Raw genomic sequence first — 23,574 nt, forward strand, 5'->3', positions numbered from 1 at the left:
TATTGTTTACACCATTGATATAATCGCATAATTAATTCAAATTCGTCAGTTGACACGATACGAACCGTGTGAATTCGCTCTTAACGCCACGGCACACGGGACAAAGGGCAGAAATACTCGCGCGGTGTAATGCGTAACGCGGACCGATTTCGTGTGTATACGATACCGTGGTGCTGCGGTACAAACGTGGAATACCACGCGGTAAAGGGATTATCGATCGTATCGAAGCCAAACCCGTCCGATTACCTTAATTCTTCCAGCGGCGGTATCGGAGAGCTTAGCGGCTTGCGTGATCGCCGACATTATCGGCATAATTATTGTGCTCTCTCTCTTTCTCTCTCGTTGCTCCGCCAGTTGCGCGCCTAATCGATCCGCGTTGGCATAGGGGTGCATCTTTACGATGCTCAATAAGAAGCAATTAGAACCTCACTATCGTCCGCTAAAAATTGAGAAATTATAACGAGCTAGCGGGATAGTTTGATCCTCGGCAAACTTATTGTTGGTATACGAACGCTGGAACGGTTGCGTCGACGTAGGTTAGCATAGTTGATACGCGAAACGCTTCCTCGACTCGCGTGATAATCAGCGGGTACGAGGAGCAAAAAGGACCCGCGTAATATGCAATTAAAGTTAATTAACCAAAACGATCGACGCAACTGAACGTGAAGTCGTGGATTACGAGCGAGTGACGGAATCGGAAGTGGACGTGCCGTCGCGCGATAAATGCTGGATAACCGCACGGTTATTAGCCGCTACGCGGTTATCGATTCCGAAGTTACGGGTTTCTAACTGGACTCGTTTTTTACGCTTATGCTCTTTTGCCACTAATTGGCCGCTCGTTCTTTTTTCTTAAAACAAAAAAAAATGATGACAAGTATCGTAAAACTTGAGATTTTTCATAAACCTGTTTGTGCTGTTTAATGCGTACGAATTGCGAGTTGAAGTTTTAACGAAAATGTTTATATTATATGTTGCATTTTATTTGTTTTTACACAAGTAATACTTTAATTCTAAAGATTATATAAATATACGATGTGTAAACTGGCATTTTCTGTTTCTGTCTGTGTTTATAAATATATAAAAATAATTTGCTTTTTTAATTGAAATATTCCTCGATGCATTCATTTATTACGATTCTTCATATAAAATATGCGATTAATTTATCTGTAATAAATTTATTTTTTATGAATATATAAGGGAGTTATATACTTTTAAGCATCCGTCTAAGATTCGAGCATTTATCAAAGCATAATCATAAAATCAGTCATTGACTCGCAATACTTGTTTATGCAAATAGGTATGCATAAATCTTACGCAGACGATTTCTGCGAGGAGAAAACACGATGTAAACATAATTTTATAGCCTACGGCACATCACCCTACTTCGCTTTACTCTATCGAGCGAATAAAACGCAGGCAAAGCGGCGGCATGCGGAAGCACACGAGCTTATATATCGTCCCTCCAAAGAAGCGCAGTTTCCGAATCGAAATAATTGTTATCATTTTGTTACAGGCGAGGGACAATATTTTCGGGTCAGGCCGAATAACAGCTCCGTGCTGGAAGGTGGCGAGGTGATAATTTCTTGCGAGGTGGGGAACCGAGTTGGTACCGTCCAATGGGTCAAAGACGGATTTGCTTACGTCATACAACCGAGTGAGTACGATAAATTGAAATATAAATTGTATAACCGTGATGATCATCCTTTTTTTCTCAAACATCGTCTTCCGGAGAAGCCACAGATTCACTGCTCCGGAAGGAACTATTTTTCTCAACGAAAATCTCAAGGCATATCAGCAGTAATTATTTTATTATGAGAGATTTAGAATAAAATTTCAGGATTATCAATAATTGAAAAAAATATTGTTCTCTATATTTTATTATTTATTACTTTTTTCACAAAAACCGGATTTTAAGATCCAGCAGAGTCTAATTTAAAATTTATTGAACGGCGTTGAAGAAGGATCGTTACTTTCTGATTTCCTCTCCAACCTTAATTGAACGCCAATTACTCATAAGAGGAAACTGATTAGACCAGTTTTTCCCCCGGTATTAACGCTCTCTAGTTTGAATCTTGAATAACGTGAAATATGAAAGTATTGAAAAATTATGATAAGAACGGCCAATTACGATTTCTTCAGGAAAACATGATTTTGAGACAAGTTTCTCAAAGTGTTATACATAGATCGTAGGCATAAATATTGCAATGCCACACGTATAGTGCAATTTTAATTGAAAGTTGCATTTATTTCGATATTTTCCTTTGTAAAATAAAATTTATCTGTCTTTACCAATTCGCGTTGGACTCCAATAAATCCACTTAAAAAGAGAATGATCCGAAAAGTCGTTCGATATAGATATATTGATAATAACGAAGATAAAATGCATACAGAGCAAATCGTGCATTGTTAAATTCAGCGAAGACAGGTAATCCTGTATTTGCGCAATTAACGCCTCGGGAAAACCCACTCGGATCTAAATTCACCAATTAAAACCGCGCACAAAAGCTGCTTATATTTTCAATAGGAAATTGGGTTTCCGCTTTACGCGGGATTGTTTTACACGGACATTTTCGGGCAACATATTAACACACTAATCAAGAATCACCAGTGCTACTCCTGTTGTTTTTTGCTTTATCCGCGGATTTACGTCGCCGTATACGTTACGATTATTATACGCAGTCCACAAACACGTATCCCACATAAAGTGGTTTTACAGTCTATTTCTCTCACATTAAACCTTCAAACTATATTAATTGAAATTTTATTAGACAAAATTTTAGTACTCAAATTTTTTATAGAATTTTACAGATAAAAGAAAAATATTAAATACATAAATGCAGACGTTTTTATTTCAATAAAGCTGTTAATTTAAAGTACAAAGCTTTTAATTTAATTTTCACACGATAACTAAATTATTTTAACAAAATTTTCCGTTTCCGAAAAAGATATTTTATTTGTCGAACTTTCAATTTATAATCGATTGACGATTAGCTTAAAAACTAGCAACTGTTGAACATTTATTGATAGTTTTCAGAATGTTGAAAATTTCTGTGCACGATAGCAAAATCTAAATAAGGATAAAATAAGATGGGCAAAGAAGAATTTGATCTCCCTTCTCTATGTATCTTACATTAGTATATACGATTTTTACGATCTAACTTAAGGAACGTATATAGCAACGTTGTGGATTTGTTATTTAAGCGTGACTGTAAAGAGGAGCCTCGTCCGAGAGCGGGACCATCGACGGTGAGCGGTTAATTACTCAGCGGTCTCATCGGCTTCCGCCTATCGTAATCGCATCGTTTTGCCGAGAGTGCTCGCATACCAGCCAAATAAGCGCGTAATAAACAGAGCTGAAATTAAAGCCGAGAGCCGCGTACCCGCTTTATGAATTACGAAGCTCCTCAGCCATGAGGCTGAAAAATGTTACCTAATCGGTTAATTTACATCGATCGATCGTTGCCCGAGAACGCGCAACGTGATATAACGCATATAAACGATCCCGAATTGATGTTGCAGACGGCGAAATCGTGGGCCACCCCAGGCTAAAATTGATCGGCGATCAGAACGCCGGTATTTTCAATCTAAGAATCACCGACGCGTCTCTAACCGACGACGGCGAGTACGAGTGTCAAGTAGGACGATATCTGCGGATCAAGCCAATCCGCGCCAGCGCTCACCTGATCGTCACCTGTAAGTCGAAATATATGATGATGCATGAATAGAAAGTTTAATTCAGACCTGTCCAATTCGAAAAAGAAAAGGCAGAGAGGCTCCTTATTATCATTCGCAGTGACTCTTAACGATAGGATTAAAATCGACTACGAGATATAGCAATTTATAGTCTTAGCCTGTTTTTCTCTGTTTCTTTTTTTCCGTCTCTTTAAAGAAACGACAAAGAGAAGGCGTTTTGCGAGAATTTGGAGAGGTCTGATTTAACTTTTTTACCGCCTATATTATAAGAATCTGATAGCTTAATTAACGTGTAAATGCATTTTTACTTGATTTAATTGGTTTTTTTTTTTAATAAAAAAAATTTCATTTATCTTGAAATGAAATAAATTAAAATTTTGGCATGCGAAAGGATAATTCTTACGGTTTAACATAAGTTCTTACACTCAAATATTTATTCGTATCAACGAATTCTATTCTTCTTGTTAAACAAAACCCGCTCGCTAACGAAAATGACGAAACATCTATGACAGATCTCAGCGGAATCGCGAAGTTCGATAAAGATAAACGAAGTCGACTGTCGTGTCGTGCGAGAGCACTGTACGTTAATTAAAATTTTCTGAGCGTAACCCACGATATTCCTCGGCGCAATCCGGGGAAATTCCAGCGGCAAGATACGAAAAATACTCGGCTCCTGCTTGGGAATAATCGTGACCGAGTCGTTTCCGACGATAGCCCCGCATGGGCGTGGTACTTAAAATGCAAAGCGTGCCGTAACTCGAATTACAAACTCACGATCTCGAAACTGTACTTAAAGTTAATTTACGCGGTCGTACGTTGGGTATTACGTTGTGTAACGCCCCGTCGACGTCGCGAAAGGTCGACTTTCGGGGGTTCTGCGAGAGAGCGGTTGATCACACCCCGACGATGACATCCGCGTTGGCCCGGTATACTAGCGTTCCCGCGCCATCGACAATGTCCTTACCTCTCGCTCTCTCTCCCCTTCCTCTCTTTCTCACCCGTCGGTAAATTATGCAGAAGTTATTAAGCGCGACAATATGCACTCGTCCGACAGACTTCCGCGTAAACTAGTTTCGCGAAGCGCGGAACGAAGCTAGTTTTCGTTATGCGCGCGCGACCTTTCCGGCGCGACTGCGAAGACCGGAACGGCGCGGTGCGCGACGTGTTCGATTTTTGAGGGACGACGGTCTAGTTCTAGTACTTGAAGTACTTCTAGTACCGTGTGAGTTCGCGAAATTGCGACCTTTCGTCGGGACCCATCCATCGACCGCGCTATTCTTTTTACCCTTCCAATGCATGCGTGCGTCGCATTCGTATAGTGTAGTACATATCGCGGGCGACACGCCTCGCCCGCTATGACCGGAATGCAATAGTGCGTTCGCGAGTGCATCGTAAAGTTAATTCCGTGACAACTCCCGGCGCATCAACTCGCTTCCGATGACAAACGTTCGTTCGAAAATGAATTTTTCTTTCTGCTTTGCGAAACGCGAGAACGCTCGCGAACGTTCGATTGGCGTTGATCCATTTACTCGGGATTCTTCTTGGATGAAATAAAATTACGTTTTTTCTTTCTGTTTGTTTTGGAAAATTGCAAACGCAATGAGCTACTATAACCGTCGTCCACTGTGGAATTTTTGTTTTTTTATCTTTGTGATTATTTTAAAAAATAAGACGCACGATCTCGTCAGTGTTATTTAGAAAGTCAGTACATATACTGTAATTAACTTGGATCTCTCTGTGCGTATAAATTGTAAATTATGTAATTACCATAATAAAGAATTCTTTGAGTCAATATTTCTACTGACTTTTCTCCTGAATGCTCAATGATTTGATGAAAAGGTAGAGCCTCTCGAGATGTGACCTACTTTTCTATAAATAGTATATTAAAAGAAAAAGCATCTTACTACTCCTACTGTATTCCGCTCTTTCATATTATAAATGTCTCTTTCAGAAATCTTCTACGACTTCCTAGGTATTTAGATTTACAGCTTATTTCACACAGTGTAATAAAAAATACAATGAAGAAAATCTTTTTTACATATTAATACCTACTAAAATTTTGGTTAAACGCAAATAGTATTATGCAGCACTCTAATGATAAATAATCATTATTATAACGATTAATATCGATTAATAAAATATAACGTCAGTAAAAAAAAAATTGAACATTTTACGCGACAATAAACGTACGTAGGATAACTTTTTTATGCGAGTTCACGCGTAGGAAACGAGCACCGTTAAAATGATATTAGCCTTGATGTGCAAATTCTTCGTTCTCGAGGGGTATAAGGTTCTCTGGTTTTACATCTGCGCGCCGGGCTTTTAATAAAATGGCCATCGCGGGCGCGGGCACATTACTAAGTCGTCATATCCGTCAAATCAATCTTCCTCGTTGCACACGTCCGCGTTCATTACGCTCCGCGCATATACCGGTGACGCTGAAAATACGCGGCAGACACCGTCGACGATAATCCACGCCGCGGGTCAAATGGATCATCGGTGAAAATCGCGCGCGCAAATCTCGAGCGATCGTTAAAGGGATCTCAAAGCCGTCTGTATTACCGATCGAACGCGATTTTTTTAAAATAACAGATTTAAAAAATTCATTTCTAAAGTTAAAGTATTATATGCACTATAATGCACATTTATTTTAATTGTTTTTCACGCACACCTTTTTTGTTAGGTATTTAAGCTTAATTCTGAAAACGGTATGTTATTCCTTTATATAATCCATTCTTTACGCCGATCTCATTTTGTAACAAATTGTAAAATTCTTATATGAAGCAAATGTTGTCACGAGTCGACGTCTTATTATCTTTAGAGTAGGTAACGAAGATTTAAATCTCTGAAATTATTTTCGTTTTCGGCATCGTTCGGCGTGGAAAACATTTACTGCATATACTTTGACTTTGGAAAAGAATTTTTAATTCCGTAAAAACAAATTAAAAAATATGCGTGTTTTAAAAAATCGCGTTCGATCGGTAATACAGACGGCTTTAGGTTCCTCTCAACGAGCGACATCAAACCGGTAAATTCTCACGCCCGGATGCGCCTATTTTGTAAACGCGAGCTCGTGTGTTTTTCACGGAGGGGCCCCCGTGTATTTCTCCCGCATACCCGACGTATGCAAACGCGCGCACAAACGCGGGATCAATCTGCGCCGTTAATTACGCGCGTAACGGTATTTTCCCGATCCCGCACCGGTAAACGGATATAATTGTATTTCGCTTTACTCTATCGATATCCCCGTGTCGTCGTCATATTTCCTCTGCCTTAATAATTCAAATCGATTTCTCGTTTGTTTCCCGGTCGGTCGTTGCCGCTATTATCGCCAACAGCGACGTTATCCTGTCACGGACAGGACTTACGGACATCGAGCGTAACAGCTTCGTGAAAATAATTGTCAGAGAAAAGGTCTTTAACCTTCCATCGTTTGCGCAGAGAGAATGAAATGCATTTATCGGATAAAATTAGAGTCGACAGCGCGTCGATATCACGGCAGACATGTCTGATCGATTTTACAACGCTTGTGGAAATTCGAGCAAATCGCGTCAATTAGCGAAGTCGAGAAAACAATGAGATATTTTGAATGTTTAGAAAAGAAATTAAAATGTATGATTGTGTGTGTGTGTGTGTGTGTGTGACTTACAATTAGTACCGCGGATTATTCACCAGGCAAAAATCAATTAATAAACTTGTATACTAATAGATCTGATTCAATGCGTTTTTTTATTAAAGCAAATTTTCAATATACGTGGTACTTAACGCCCAAGAATATAGAAAAGGTGATAAAATGAAGCAATCATTTTTCTTTTTTAATATATAATTATACCTTTTATTTTAATATACTTTTTAGAATAATGAATTAATTTTTCTATATTATATTATTAAAAAATATTATTTTGTCTTTAAAATGGCTAACACTACGAAAAGAGATGATTTCTTTATCATTAGTCAATTTTCTTCCACGCAAATTGAATTTCAATTTAAAAGATAATCACTTGAGGTTAAGTCGGTGCTGTAAAGCAGATGATGAAGGAATGATCTCCGTAGTGTTAAACCATTTTAAGGATAAAAATTCAGAATACCTTTTTAATAATATAAAAAAACAATTCATTGTTCCAAAAAAATGTATTGAAGGAAAGAATGATTATAGTGAAAAATCAAAATGGTTGTTTCAGTTTGTCATTCTTTTTTATATCCTTGAGATATAAAAAGCCGAAAACTTTTGGATCTTGCTATTTATATGCAAACATGCTGAAGAGATAAGTCAAAGAGAAAATCAAGATCAAGGAATCACGATATTCAGGCTTAAGCCCATTCAAGATAACACTATCAATCTAAAGTCATGTTTTATTAATCGTTGCGAAACCACGACATGTTTTTCTACTTCGAAACAACAATATATGCAAACGACGAGAAAATAAATGCCGTTCGTATGCATGCCATAACCATTTGAAAAACTCGTCCTTCTCGACCGCGGCGCGCGTGGAAGTGTTTCCGTGTACATGATTATTTCACGAAAGAGACTATTGGGACACGCGTAATCCGACCGTCGGCATTGTACCTGTTCTTAAATGAAACGGGACACTAAAAACACGTCCGCATATTCTCTCAAGATTAGGCGCGAAATTCTTCGTTTACATTTTAACAATGTAACTATAGCGGCAGTCTCCTATGAAGTGATAACGATATTTCTCGGTATTTTTAAATATTCAAAAACGTCATGCAATAATAAGAACAGAAATTTCCCGAAAAAACGAGGGAGCAAATTGATACTACTGATATTGATTGTACTTTATATTTATCGCGTAAGAATCGGAAGAACATAGAAATTATTGTTAATTTACTACTGTTGTCAAGCATAAGTTTTTATCTCTTTCATAGATAATTTCTTATTCGAACTATGTAAAATAATGAACAATTTCTTATCTGTTGAATTTATAATAATCAGATTTAATGTGAAACATAATCTCGCTATAGACAAGATATTTGCGAATAATATTTTAAATTTAACATGGGGATATAAATTTTTCAAAGTGCATATCTATACGCGACTTTCAAAGAAGATAAGGAATAATTAAATCCCTGAAAATATCGCTACGCGGATAAACGGAATTCTTCTTTTATATTTCACAGCAGAACGAAAATGTGCGGTAGTCGTACTCGTCGTTCACGTTTATCTTTAACGTCAGGGCAGTTTCGGATTGCCGGTGACGCGGGAAGGACCCTTCGGCTTGTCTTGGGAAAAAGCTCACGTATCTCTCCAGGCATCGTACGAATTCGCGGCGTGATACGCAAAGAATGAGGAAGGGGGAACGTAAGGCGGGACAGATAAAAATGTCGGAGCACGAGAGGACATTTCTTACGATCCAACGAGCAAATGAAGGAGTTGCGGGAAAACTAGAGTGGACGAGAGTGGTATATAGACTATATATGTATATATACCGTAATAAGAAGCCGCTGCTTTATTAAAAATAGCGGACCAAAGACTCCCGATGAAACGTTTAATCTCCCGGCCGACATTAAGAAAGTAAGCACCGGCAACTATTAACTTTCAGTCATTTAATATACGGCAAAAAGTTTCTTGCGATTTTATCTCGGTTTTCGATGTATTTGGTTTTTTTTGTGAAATAATTTCACTGTATTCCCGTTTGACCACGCTGCGCACTTTCTTTAAATTAAGAATTTATAAAATTGCCATCTGAAAACGTTCTTGTTTTCTGCTCTTCGTATACTTTCTATTTGTGTATAACTGTGTGTTACCTTTCGCATTTATAATTGCGCATACATTTCTTTTTTAAATGTTAATTGCATGTTTTTAACTATTTTTCTCATTAACCTCGTTATTTTATCATTGTTCTTTAATTATTTTTTTATCATTTTAATCTGCCGTTGTTTATTCTCTATCTCGATATCACTGTTTTTGCATTATTTTATTAAGGAAAGATTGCTTTATACTTAAAAAAGTTTACCTATCAATTAAGCTACATTATTTACGTTAAACGAAACTATTTAGCAAGACGACAAAGTGTGTTTCCGATTATACAGATTTCAGGTTATATGTATATGTATTCGATTCAACGATTCATTACTGACTGGCTGGCACTTCTACAATACAATTTACGTAACGGTTAGTTAATTTGTTGCCGGGTAACAATTATATAAACGTCATTCAATGCGCACTACAATCGCTCGCAACAATACCGTTTGTAAACATCGGATAATTTCAGGTAATCCAAGTCGTGTTTACCGGCTATTTATACATATTCTGTCTTGCAAAATGAATGACAGAATGATGAAACACCTGTTTCATAAATTGGATTTTTGCTGCGCCAAAATATCGCTGCGAACGAGAAATTGCAGACTTTTGACGTAAAAACGTCCGGTATAAATATCGATATATCAGTGTGAAAAGAAATTTTACGAAGCACGGACAGATATAACGTTTTTCTCTTTTTAATTAAAAAAAAAAAAAAACGCTATAGTATTATTTATACGAGGTGATCGATATCTATCTGCCTGTGCATTATTTATTTATTCGTGAAGTTCAGGGATGACAACGTATCTCTTGCGCGATTTTCTTTCGTGTTCTCGTACGTATGTTTTTTCGAGGGTATTTCGTGTGTCACGACCGCGACGATGAGAAAGACAGAAGGAAATCGAATTTCGTAAATTATTCGTCCTTGGACACGCGACGTGGTGTCGTCTGCCGCTTTTTCCCCGGTGCAACTTTGTGCGCACTGGACCGTCCTGTCGATGTCGCTTCCTTTTCTCATTCGAGACACGTATAAGTCGAGGGAAGATATTCTGGACTAGACCCCCTGAATCGTTCACGGCCAGAAGGCCACGTGTGTGCGCTCTTTGGTACGCTCTTTGGCGCGACGTATACGAGTATATATGCATATGCATCGGTGAGCAGCGTGTGGCGCGCGAGTTTTGTATGTGTGCGACCAGAACTGAAAAAGCACGCTGCATTCGTGGAAAATGTATAAAATTTTGAAGGGAGGAAAGGTTTGTTTGCTGAAAAGGCCACTCGTGATTGTCGTTTACTTTCACCGGTTATTCTTTCTAGTTACAGATGATATATATGCATACACGTATATATACAGTTTTAGAATATTTTCAAAAATCTTTGAAGTAGAAAGATATAAAAAATACGTACGTGTATATATATACATACATATGATAAAGAAAAATATTTTCTGCTTTATTTTTATACTGTGTCCTTCACGTCTTCCCGCACGCAAAACTTGATTATTTTTTTAACAGGATTACCGTCCACAACGAAACGAATGAATCCGAAAAGTACGAGACAAACATTTTTCGCAAACAAAAAGGATCGATCGCACCGCTTCATGCATCGCTTCCGTTTACGTTTTTCGTTCGGTGAAAAAGCATATAATAAAAAATATTTCTTGTGCCTCCGATCCGAGGATCACACTATCGCGCCGTCTCATGAAGCGCGGTTCCTGAAACGCGCTCTCCCGCGTTATCATCATTGCTTACGTGCCATTTCGCCATGCCCGACTTGCTCGTTTTCGACATATCGCGCATCCTGATCGATACCGTGTCACGGTTTCTATCTGCTATTTACAAAAGGCCAGGGGAGCATCCATCGAAATCGCTCGGCTGCATGCCTGGCATCACTGGCATCAGCAGCAACCGCGTTCTATCTCGCTCTTCTTCTACCTTTCTCTATCGCTACATTTTTTGTCTCCCTAAGACCACCCTCGACCGCCCTCTCTATTTCTCGCGCCACCTTATCCGCCTCATCCTTCTCGAACATGCAGTTAAGCGACTGATGCTGTTCGGGCGCTCAGTTTTCCACCAACGCGCAACGGTAAAACGGTGTCGCACACCAGCTCCACGAGGACCACGAGTGGCAGTTTATTTCGCTTTGCGCAAAGGAAAAGCACCGCGCGCATGCCGCCTCTCTACCTACACCCTACATCTACAGGGCCATCCGCTTCTCTCCATTACCCTTCCTCACCCCCGGTGTATATACATTATTCTCGCCGCCGCGCCGGTCGCCTTCTATCGTCGTCCTTTTCTGTCTCGCGCGCTCCATGGACGACTTAACGGTAAAAATGAGACTTATAAGACGATCCGGCAAAGAAAAATACTTTCTTACCGGACCGAGGCGCCACGAATAAATCCTCAGTCACAAATACGAAGATAAGAATGACACGTAAACGAAATGTAGCAATGGGACGTAAGCAGCGAGCTATATAAAACGGATATATGAGAATCCGATTTGGTATATGAATGTCAGTTTATATTATTTATTACCATTTTTTGAAATGGGAAAGCAAGTGTCTTTCAGAACTGTCAAGCATACAAAAATAGATAGGAAAAAAAATGTAAAAAATAAGAAATAAAGATATAGATCCATAAAAAATATTGATTTAACGATTACTGTAAATAATAAATCAATAAGCTTTAAATGTACGGTATGTTTCATGAAAAAGATCAATCGCATTATTATTTAATGCATAATAATTCATACATTTACCGTAATTGCTATATATTTAAACGTTATACCTTCACGGAAAATGTCTTACTATAAAGAATCCTAGTTGAGACGTTGAGATTTTATTTCTTATCAATTTTAATTACGGGTCTCCAAAATAGAATAATTTATCGCATCTCTCATTAATATCATTTATCGAGCGCTTCGTGAATTCAATGCAGGGGTCTTCGATTCGACTTAATCCCGTGAAACTCGATAGTGCCCGAACTGATGCTGAACAATGGCATTTGTGACAAGTACGAACGAAGTTACGAATGCGCTGCTCTCTCTCACTCTCTCATAGAGATAGAAAGATCGAGAGAGAAAGGTGCAGCAAGAGAGGTCTCCCATTCGTTGATAATTAACTTTGCAAAACGTCGGCGTTACGCGCGAAGGGCACAGCCGTTAATGCCAATGATGCCCGACAGGAGACGTGGTCTGGCATAACGCGATTGTGTGTACACACGCGGCGTGTCGATGTTCCTCGCGTGCAGTGCCTCGCCATGCCGCGGCGCCGCGCCGCCATATGCGCGCAAATGCAATTCCGCGCTTATCATCGCCGGCGAATATAATTGAAGCAGCGCGAAAGAGATAATTTGACAAACGAGCGAGTACGCGAGAGCGCGATAAAATTAAGCGGCGGCAGTGACGCCGCGCCGGGTATGTGATACAACGGTTGCAGATGAAGAAGGCTAATGTCGCGCGACGCGCGATGAATAATCTACCGTGTGTGCTATCGGGACTGTCGCGCGTGCTGTCGCGATTAATTGGTCGTAAGGCCGATACACGCGCGCATGTGTGTATGGATTTATCAAAGAAAACTCGGACAGCCCCCACACACGGTGTTACGCGTGAAAAGCGCGCTCTCCGGCTGTAATTCGCGCGTCGATTCTGGTGCGCGCATTTAACGGTCGTAATAAAGTTCGCAATTTTTACGGATAGTTTTTTTTCCCATCAGGTCGGAAACGATTTTTTTCTTAGCGAGATTTTGAGTTGGTCATTTGCGTTGCAACCTGTTGAATTTGAAAATGAGTTTTTGCAATTAAAAGCAAGACCTCAATCATCTATTTACATCTTTAACGTTTAATTTATCGCTGTGTTTAATTTAATCTGACGCTTTAAATTTCAACCATTGAGTAAAAAAAATCGAATCTGTTATTGAGATTAAAAGGAAGAAAATCAACGGTGAACTCGTCTGCATATTGTGGTCGTTTATATTTACTGCATATGATGCCGCACGATCGTTATCGTCGTTATCGTCGTTATTTAACATCACATGCCATTTTTTCTCGTTTACGACTCGTGACGTACTGATCCTATTTCTCACGATGAAATATGGCTGATGTATATATTCGCAAATTTAAATGGGTTTTAAGAAACAGCGCGAGAGAGACGCTCCTTTCGCGGCGCGCAAACTAGAACCTGAACCTGAAATAACGATATCTTGAGCGCAACGGGGCGCTCGTCTTAATGCAAGAATTATTATCGGCGATATTACCTAACGCTAATGAGGCAACTCGGTTTCTTGCACACTCTGAAGAGAACGTAACTCACAATGTCGGCGCATATGGTAGACGAGTAGTGGCGTAGTTATCAGGATATTTATTTTAAAGGCTTTAACAACACGAATCGCGATCGTGATTATTTTAATTAATTAATTTTCATCACTTATTTTTTTACTCCGTTACCATAAATCTCTAAGCGTTCGCAACTATTAAACTCTTTTGATCTTTCTATTACCAAGAGAAATATTGCGAAATTTGTTTTGACGTAATTATTTTAAAGAGAATTTCGTAGCTCCATGTTTGTTTAAAATTATCCTAAACATACATTGTATCTATAGAATATATAAGGAATAAGAATTGAGCTTATATATCGATAAAGGTAAAGAGAAAACATATATTCCTATGAGAAGATTCCGGCGAAAGACTGGAAATTTTTTGCTACGCTGCTGATAAGAAAAAACGGCCGAATCGTGAGTTGCCTGTGGCATCAATGAACCCCGACGACATCGGTGGCGGTTGATGTAACGCGGTTGCGTACGTTCCACTTATACCTACATCGCATCGGCTTGCATTTTCGCAAGCGATGGTACACTCGTACGCGGTGTGCGTCGTCACCGTCCCGGTGGAGATAATTGAAAAACGTCGAATGATTGAAATTCGAGGGAACGACGATACAGTCACCGCCGTAGAAGGCAAGCAGGTACATTAAACGGGCGGCACGAATAAACGTGAAGCATATGCGGAAGCTGCCGAAACTAGAAGCAGGATTTAAAACTTGAAAATTTTGCAGAAATTCTGTTAATTCTGAGGAAATCAATGATCGTTCGACGCTGAATGATTCTCTTGCAATAAAGTATGCGTGACTTTTCGTGTTCGCAATTTAATAATAAGAGTAGCTTAATTTGAATACCTTGCACAAAATTAACATCCACAAATTTATCTAATAAACAAATTCATCCGAATTTAATGACGATACTATTCTGATAATCTCTCTGACGGGGAATATATGCGTATATATACATCATGCCGGGCTCAATATGTTTAAATAATAATTACACTACTTAGTAAGAACATATAATTATACCTAATTCTCTATCGAACTAATTTCTATGCCTATCTAATTCTGCCCTATATCTGGTCGCAAAACTAGTAATAAATATTTAATGCGTTATTCAATCGTTATGAAAAGATAATATATCCTATTATAGATACTTCCATTTAGGAAGTGTGTTAGAGACATTGTTATTGGCTGCCATAGGTTTCCAAGATGCCCGACAAATGGTGCGGAATAACGGATAACCAGAAATTTGCCAAACGACACACAACTTGTTGCCACCGCTGACAATTCAATTGTTGTTTACAAGAGAAGCGAGCTCGAGCTTAAACTTAAGACGCGCCAGACGGATTTGATATAAAGCGCCGTAATTAATTCCGAAGTTCTCCAGATTTAATGCGTCTAAAGCGCGACGGGACGTATCGGGTGATCCACAACAGTGGATACGACGGTAGTTACGGAAATGATCTCTCTCTTTCGCTTTCTCTCTCTCTCTCGAATGTAATGAAACCGGCGATGTGGTTCCAGGGCGAATTCCCTGGTGGCTTCTAGCAACGCCTGCTGCATGCGATGCACCGGTGCATCGCGTCTGTCTGGATCACCGATCACGCGCCAGCCGATGTTGCAAAGGGGACGAGGCATTGTATTATCGCGTTACAAATTGATACTTTGATATAAAAGTATCTCGAAAAACGTGTTATTTTTCTCACTGTCCTCTGCGAATTTTGCATCAACAAAATTTAAATCGAGATCTGATCACAGAGTTTTACTTAATATTAAAAATTAATAAACTAAATATAGATATGCATTGGTATAATATGCTTCTCATCCAATTTTAAATGGATTTTAAGTGTAATTTAAGATAATTGATGTTGACTATTCGGAAATTATCACTTTTGCTGGGAAGAAATCATCGTTATATTTGACAGAAAATGCTTTAATATTATCACATATAGGTTTTCTCAGAGACATGTATATGTGTGAGTTTATGTATATTTGATCTGCATGCATTTTTCTCTCCCGTTTCATGGCGTGACAAAAGAGCCCGGCGTGTGAAAGAAAACTTTGATGCTGAACTAAAGCCGCATTTGTGAGTTACGCTGCGTTACTCTAATGCCCAATGCTATCATTGTCACCTCACGAGACGTCATACATTTCTCGCCAAAGTCTATAACCGCCATTTTTTTTTACATAACCATCTAAAACATTGGCTTTCGATCCACGAGTCTTATTGATCCCAACGTGGAGTTTTACATTGTCCTTAATTCCTGCTTCAAATTTTCTTTTGATAAAATGTCTATGTATTATTTACTATAAGAGAAAATAGTATTTGTATTTCGTTAATACGATTATGGTCGATTGGGGTGACGTGTGGCTCTAGAGAGAACAGCCGACTTATGAATAATCAGTGAATGCCGGGTTCGATCCCGGCCGTTAACCCATATATGCTTACTTCGCGTATGTGACGAGTGAGTAGCTCAGGAGTCGGGACCGCCGGTCTCAAGCCCGGACAAAGAAAGAGGGTTCGTGGGCAAGGTTAACGGCCTACCCACGATAAAATAAAAATGAATGCTCACAGGACCAACAATAAGCCTCGGAAGAGACGCCATAAAGTTGGAAAAACAGGCTCAAGTCTAATTCAGGAGGAAGAAGAAGAAGATTACGATTGATAATCGTGCGTGCACGTGTGAAATATTTAAAACGGAAGTTTTCGTAGAGATAAAGTTTCCGTTGCAAGTGAACTAACGAACAAAAAGTTACCTTTACTCACTTGTGTTGTTAAATCTTAATACATTAAATGAGTCCGATTATGGTAAACAATCGGGTAAATATGCCAATACGGTCGGGCTGGATCTTTTATGTCTAATAATATTTTATTATTTACGTGAATTTATGTATATATTTTATCGCTCAACAAACTACGCGCCGTTCGGTCTTCAAACACAGTCTTAAGCTGAAGTAGAAAAGCACAATCACATAATTAAATTGATAATCAATTTAATAATGCTAATACGAATATACACATAAATTCACGTGAATAATATTATTAGGCATAAAAGATTCAGCCCGACCGTATATTGGCATACTTATTTATTTGACTGTAAATCTTAATATTTTAACGTAATTTAATTTCTGGTATTTTTTTAATATGATCAACGCGACTTTTTTATATTACTGAGACTTGCGTTTTCCATTTTACTTTTTATTATAAAGAAGCAGATAACAGACTATTATGTACTGTGATTACGAGAGTGACAATTTCAAATGACTATGTTAAAATATTTTTCTTTTGAAACAGGTAATGCTTTATCAAAGCAACCTGCGTGGTACAAAGCCAGCCGCATTAATTGCACTTAGGTAATTAAGTCCTTGATTAATTTCTTGGTGAACAAAGGTCGAATGCGCATTAGGTATACATCCGCGGAATAATAAAGCTTCCACCACTGATATATCTTTCTACGAAATTTTTCATACACTCTCCAAGTTCTTTCAGCCACAAGTTTCTACGGCCAAACAATTTTTCCTTAGCGAAAACGTCGGGAGAGAGATCATTATTTATCGCACACAAACACTTTCCCGATTTTCAAGATTATACATCTTTGTAAGTTTTGAATTAAAGTTACAGCAAAGTTGAGTTCCTTTGAAATTTTAACTGAAGAATATGATTTTGATCATCTATTTTCTCTTTTGAAGCTTAGTTTCCCGGAAGACCCTTATTTTCAATCGTTAATTAATTGAAAACAGTGTATTTTCTCAATGTATTTTCATTGAGAAAAAATGTATCAAAGGATCTATATTGAAAACAATATCCCGAATGTTATGTGAATTTCCCTTAATTTCGACAAATTTACTGTAACTTGTGAAAATCGTAAATATTTTATTAGAAATTGAAGTAAATTTTTGTAAATCAATTTTTGCAAATTAGTCATGTCAACATAATGTTTGATTATCAGAAAAAAACATTTACATTACAAAAATAAAACCTTCAAAATTTTATATACAATATAATATCCGATATGATAAATAAGGCAACTATGTTATTGTATATCTTGCGTGGTTTTAATATCTCTCTGGTTGTTTATCCGTTAAGTCGTACCAGCATCAAAACAAACTCAAAATACTTACGAGCGTAACGCAGGGTATAGCCGGGTCTAATTGAAAGAATCTGACAACGCGAATCGGAGCGGAGATTTAAGCGGAGTATGTGGCGGCCATATAAACCAGCAGACAACACAGTAGGGAACGGCAATAAGTGGGGCCGGTGAGAATTATGGTCCGACAAAGACAGAGGCGAGGAGGGGGAGCAAAAACTGAGGCGGGAAAGCCGCGATATTCGCCGATGTCTCTCGTGAACCTTACTACCTCCTTTCATTCGCGCTCGATGTGTCCTTTGTTGGTTTCCTTGCCCACCCGTCGCCTAGCAATCCCTTCGCAAGTAAAATTCCTCGTAAAAACTCATTGTATCTCACAAGCTTTCTGGCACCACCGGCCAGAAGAAGAATAGAACAATACGGGATGCGCGCAAACGAATGTTAAAAGTGCAGGGATTCAAGCTGGCTTCTCACACAGCGAGCTGCTAGCTGTTATCGTGTCAAACTTTATATACAGGCTATACAAGTTCCCAAACAAATCACGAGAGATTTTAATAGCCCCTGAATGATTGAATTAAATAGAAAGTATATTCAATCTGGTTTCCCCGAGAGTTTTCCGAGATATCGAAGTTTTTGAAGATGTTAATTAGATTGTTAGAACAACAAATTGTTTCACGAACTTTGCACTTTCCTTTTCTCATATATTTTTCGAATTCGAGAATTTTTCTTAGCAGATTATCAGTATTTTAATCCTAAAAACTATCGAACATTTTAAATTTTTACATTACATTTTTAATCCTTTATTTTCCATAATTAACACTAAACTGTGCGTTTTATATTATTCTGTTGCAATAATAATTATTATTAACAAATTTTATTTTTACTCGCGGCGAAATTAAGAGCACGTTTTTCTTTACGTTAAAGTATTGTAATTTTATCATTTTATGCCGGATTTCCCAACATTTACTTTAACTTGATTCAACTAAAATCTGATGCAAGTTGCTAATTAACCTCAAGTTAGATATTAATCTAGAAATTACTAACTGTAATTAAGCCAACCCAATCCAATCAGTGTTGGCGTAATCGGCCTTTAAAGCTTAATGTCGCTCACGCATCTTCATGTTACCCGCATCGATCTCGAGGAGTTGTTTTTGCCGGTTAATAGCTCGTTCTCTGTAATTGAGAAGTCCACCATTACAAGTGGTCTGTCTATCGACCATTCGACTTTGGCTCGATGGATCGCCTCCAATTCTCAGACACTGCGCGAATCTCAATCAAGGAAAGTATCCATTACAACAATCTAGTTTCATTCAAATTACTTTAGTCCCGCGATGCGTTAATCATTCAAATATATCATCGCATTAACGGTAATTCATAATTTTTCAATTAGATGAAAAATAAGCAAGAATTTCTCTTTCTTTTGAAGAAAGAATTTTGAAAGTAACAAAAGTAATTCAGGAAATGCATCAGTGAGATCGACAATGCTGCAACACAGCGTTGATGTCATATGAGCTATGTAATATCTGTATCAACGCTTATTATCGTTGCAACTATCGAGGCATGAATAAATCCAGGAGAAACGTAAAGTCACGATTGAATATCGCCCGAGTTCGTATGTTAGGTCTTCGATCCGACACACGACCGAACAAATTTGCAGCACGACGGCGGATAAGCGATTGTCGGGCATGATACTGTCTTTCCTCTCTCCACCCATAAACAGAGTCGTGCGATCGTTCACATGGGTAGGTGAGGAAGAGTAACGGTTGCCCGACGAAACAATAGCCCCAGTATTCCCATCCCCCATACACGAATACACATTACACGTGTATTTCCATTATATTTACATTATAATTTCGTCATAAGGTTTAATAGACTCTCTCGTGTGGATTATGATCCACTTGTGTTTTTTGTATTATTAATTTCCTAGACCTAGATCATAAACTCGTTATCGTGAAGGATTGATTTGTTTTGTTTTGGCAACGAGATTATTTTGCCGGGCCAATCGGATTTCAGACAATTTTATTTATAAACGGCATAATATTTAGGAAAATATCTTCGCCTGTTTTTTTATAGGTACATATATAAAGATATGCAGAAATCGGCTTAAGTTCTCTGAGAAACGAGCTTTTGAGCTCCCGCTTCATTTTCTCGCTACTGAGTTGATGGAAATTTTGATCGATCACTTTTTCTTGCCGGATAGCAATAGCACGGTTATAGCGAGAAAGTTCATCACGTTATTTATTTGGTGATGTTGACGTAACTGCAGGCACTTAACCTCGTTGCATTCTTAAATTTCGACTGCGCGTACAACTGGCGCGTGACCCTAAAAGTCCCGGGTTAATTTGCGGAGAATGTGGGTCGCACAAGTGCGCACCGTACTTGAAGCTCCTCTTGCTCGGTCGCTTCCGATCTTACTAAGAACATTTCCTTTTTTTTTTTTTTCTAATTCAAATTGGAAGACCGGCTGGCTTAGTAATTCGATTAGACGTCGGCGAGACGGAATCTAAATTAAGGACGCAGCCCTAAATTAATGGCGTAATTGAAAAGCAGAGAGGCAGAACAAATTCAATTTTTTTTTCAATTACAGCGAACAAATATTTCAAATCTCATCTTCGTAGAATTATTATTAATCAGTATTTTAATTTATTATAATTTTAATTGTTCGAAATGGATCAATGAGCAACGTTTCTGCAAACGTAAGTTTCAAACGTTTCTTTGTTTAGGAATATTATTTTTGGTGTTTGACCGGTATTGAGCTTCTACTTTTGAATTAATAAACACAATCAAAGGAAGTGCAGCGTATCTGCTATGCATCATGCGCAGCGAATGTATGTACGCTGGATCGTTTCAATTAGGTTGGTTTGGCTGTTACACTCTGTGGTCTGGTAAAGCAGCACCACATTGAAATATCAAATTTAATACGCCCGCGTCATGTTGCATCAAATTACAAGCGTTAATGAATATTTTAATAGAAGCTGCGTAATTTTTTGATGCAGAAGTTGGAATATTTAAAAGCGGATAAATAAACATTATGATAGAACGCTTGACCACTTTAATTATAATAATTGATGGATTTGGCGTAACGGCACGTTAAGCTACATGGAATAAATCGTATACGTAAGCTTGTAAAAATTTCCATAAATCATTAATGAGATTCGGTACCTATATTTTTCCTGTAACTTTTTTTCATCAAATTATATTTTTAATTAAATCTCATGTAAAAGGGCCATAGAGTGTTCCAAATATAAAAGAAAATTAAAACTATCTTAAAAAAATATGTAAATATCGTATAAAAGATATAAAAGTAAGATTAAAAGTTAGAAGCTAGTACTAAATATTTTCGATTAAGCGTATACGATAAGAAACTCATATAACTCGGCTCGTGTGACGTGCTATGCCATCGTTTTAAGCCCTCCAATTACGTCAACTCCACTTTGCGAAAGTGCCGATGTACGACATAATGTTGTATCAACCTTCCCTCCTCGTGTAATCCCCTTGTTTGCAATTCATAATAATTGCTCGAAGCGTATGCAGATTGCACTTTAATGTATATGGGTTACGCATTTACGTATAGGTGACCGAAAGCGGAGCGAAATTAAGAATGTACTCGCGTTTCCACAATTACGCGGTTTCAGCGTTAAATGTGGAACAGGTCTGTCCAAATTCCGGTTCGCGTGTAAAACGGAGGAAAAACGAGCGAGTATAGACGCCCGGAGGTTCTATCTACAGATCATTAAGCGAGCATGTGTCCGTTGTAACGTTGTATAACCATGTGTTGCGGTCGATTAGTTGTATCATTACGGCGGCGTGAATGTTTGCGGAAGGAGATAAGGGGCCCCCTTCGCTCAATAAACTTGGACAGACTTGTTGTTAGACTATGATTTGATCTTTACACTTAATTGGTATAATAAAGCTAATTAGAGTTAATATTCATTAGTCAACATTAATTAATCATCTGAGAGGAAACAGTAGAGAAGCGAGAAGAAATTAAATATTTTAAAAATGATAAAAAAATATAATTTTTCGATAAGATGATAAAAATTGAACTGTTCCAATTTAATTTTTAGAAAAAGCTAGATGTGTGTAGGTATTGCCAATTTAAAAAATGACTATTTTTTGCATGTTGATCAAAAATGTATAAATTCTCGTAATGATTCGTGGATTGTTCACATAGAGGAAGAGTCCTAAATAGTCGCTCATATATCAATGCATTACTGTTACGATCGATATAATTTTCCGAGGCGAATATCGGGGCGAACAATCGCGAGTTAATGAACCGTCCGCGGAATCGCCGATCGACGGAGGTGCGAGAGTACCTTCCGCCAATATTTTTTCTCTCCGCTTTTCTTCTTTTTTCCGTCGCATCGGGGGTACCAGCGCGCAGAAAGGGGGGAAGGGATGGGTGGTGATCCGGTCGGTACCCACACTCGGGTCGGCCCCGGCGCGGGGTGACGCTCGGCGATACGTGACGCGCGTTTTAAAAACGCGCGACGAACGCTTTGTCAGTGCTGCCTACGGGTCGTGCCGCGGCAGTGGTATACGGATGACAAACCGACACGGGGGGATATCCGGCCGCTGGCAAGCGTTTATTTATGATGCGTCGTCGGGACCGTCGCTGTGCCGCAACGGGTTCGCGCGCTGCGCGCGAAACGGCCGGGGTTCAATCGGCATCGCGTGCGCGGAATCGACGATCGGCCGAAGGGGAGATCCTCTCTCGGCGCGGCGGAAAGAGACACGAGTTATCGGTGCGTGTGCGCATCTCTCACGGCTCCCTTCATCCCACGTATACGCGACACGTACGTAACGCGACCCAGTTTACATAAGCAACATGGCAATTTTCGGAAATTCCGCTGGCGCGGACGAGCTCGGCAACGCGCGCGACGAGGCGCGCTCTTCGACCAACACACGCCCCCCGCCGATGAACCGTTCCGAATGCGGCGCATCCGGGGGCGAACGGATCATTGCGATCCACCGCCACCTGGTAATAAAGCTCTCGACGCGGAATTCGTAACGTCACGTCCAGTAGATGGCTGCAGTAATTGAAGTGCGAGAGTGGAATAGTGACTAAGCGAGAGAAAGGTAGTATCGTGATTTGATTTAAAAAAAAAACGTAAATCCATTTTTTTCTGAAAGTATCTAAGCATTAGCGCACCGATATTTTTGAAGTACACAGTTGGTTTATTGTTAAGAAAATAAAATTTCGAAGCTTGTATAATAATATATACAAGCTTCTTCCTAAGCGAAGAAAATATTATTTTCTACCAAATATTGTCCAGTTATAAAACAAAATATTGAATTACTTAAGAAATTAGCTTAAAAACTGTTGGAGAGAGACATGAATTAGCTTTCGAAATATTTTATACAATTAAACATGAAGAGTAGCTTCCGAATCTGGCGACTGTCCAACGAATTACGTCGCGAATTATTAGTCAATTAGCGTTAACTGCGAGGTATTCTTTAATGAGAAAATCACGCTCTATAGTTTCGCACCTCGCGGCTACGCGGGAATCGAACCATACGAAAATGACATTATCCTTCAAGAGTCTTATTCGATAGGAATAACGACAGATTAAACGGAATCGGCCCTGTTCGATTCGCGTGTATCGCAGTCGGGAGAACTCGGCGTTTCTAATTACACGCGCTAATTCCGCGGAATGAAAAGCAGCCGGGGTGAGAACCACCGGGGCGCGGGGAAAGGACCTCAATGACCTCTCCCGG

The 23,574-nt window shown here is 38.9% G+C and overlaps 1 protein-coding gene across 1 annotated transcript in view; it reads left to right on the forward strand.

The window, feature by feature from the left end:
- Positions 1 to 1,363: 1,363 nt before the first annotated feature.
- Positions 1,364 to 23,574, forward strand: part of LOC112454233 (nephrin-like) — a gene marked incomplete at its 5' end in the record, with an annotated part of 75,327 nt that continues 53,116 nt past the window's right edge. The window contains 2 exons of the mRNA XM_025015506.1: positions 1,364 to 1,654; positions 3,520 to 3,693. Of these exons, the coding sequence (XP_024871274.1) occupies positions 1,364 to 1,654; positions 3,520 to 3,693 (465 nt within the window). The remainder of the gene's footprint in view (positions 1,655 to 3,519; positions 3,694 to 23,574) is intronic.

The sequence above is a fragment of the Temnothorax curvispinosus genome, unplaced genomic scaffold (assembly GCF_003070985.1).
Source record: "Temnothorax curvispinosus isolate PA1 unplaced genomic scaffold, ASM307098v1 QBEX01000426.1, whole genome shotgun sequence".
Classification (NCBI taxonomy): Eukaryota; Metazoa; Arthropoda; class Insecta; order Hymenoptera; family Formicidae; genus Temnothorax; species Temnothorax curvispinosus.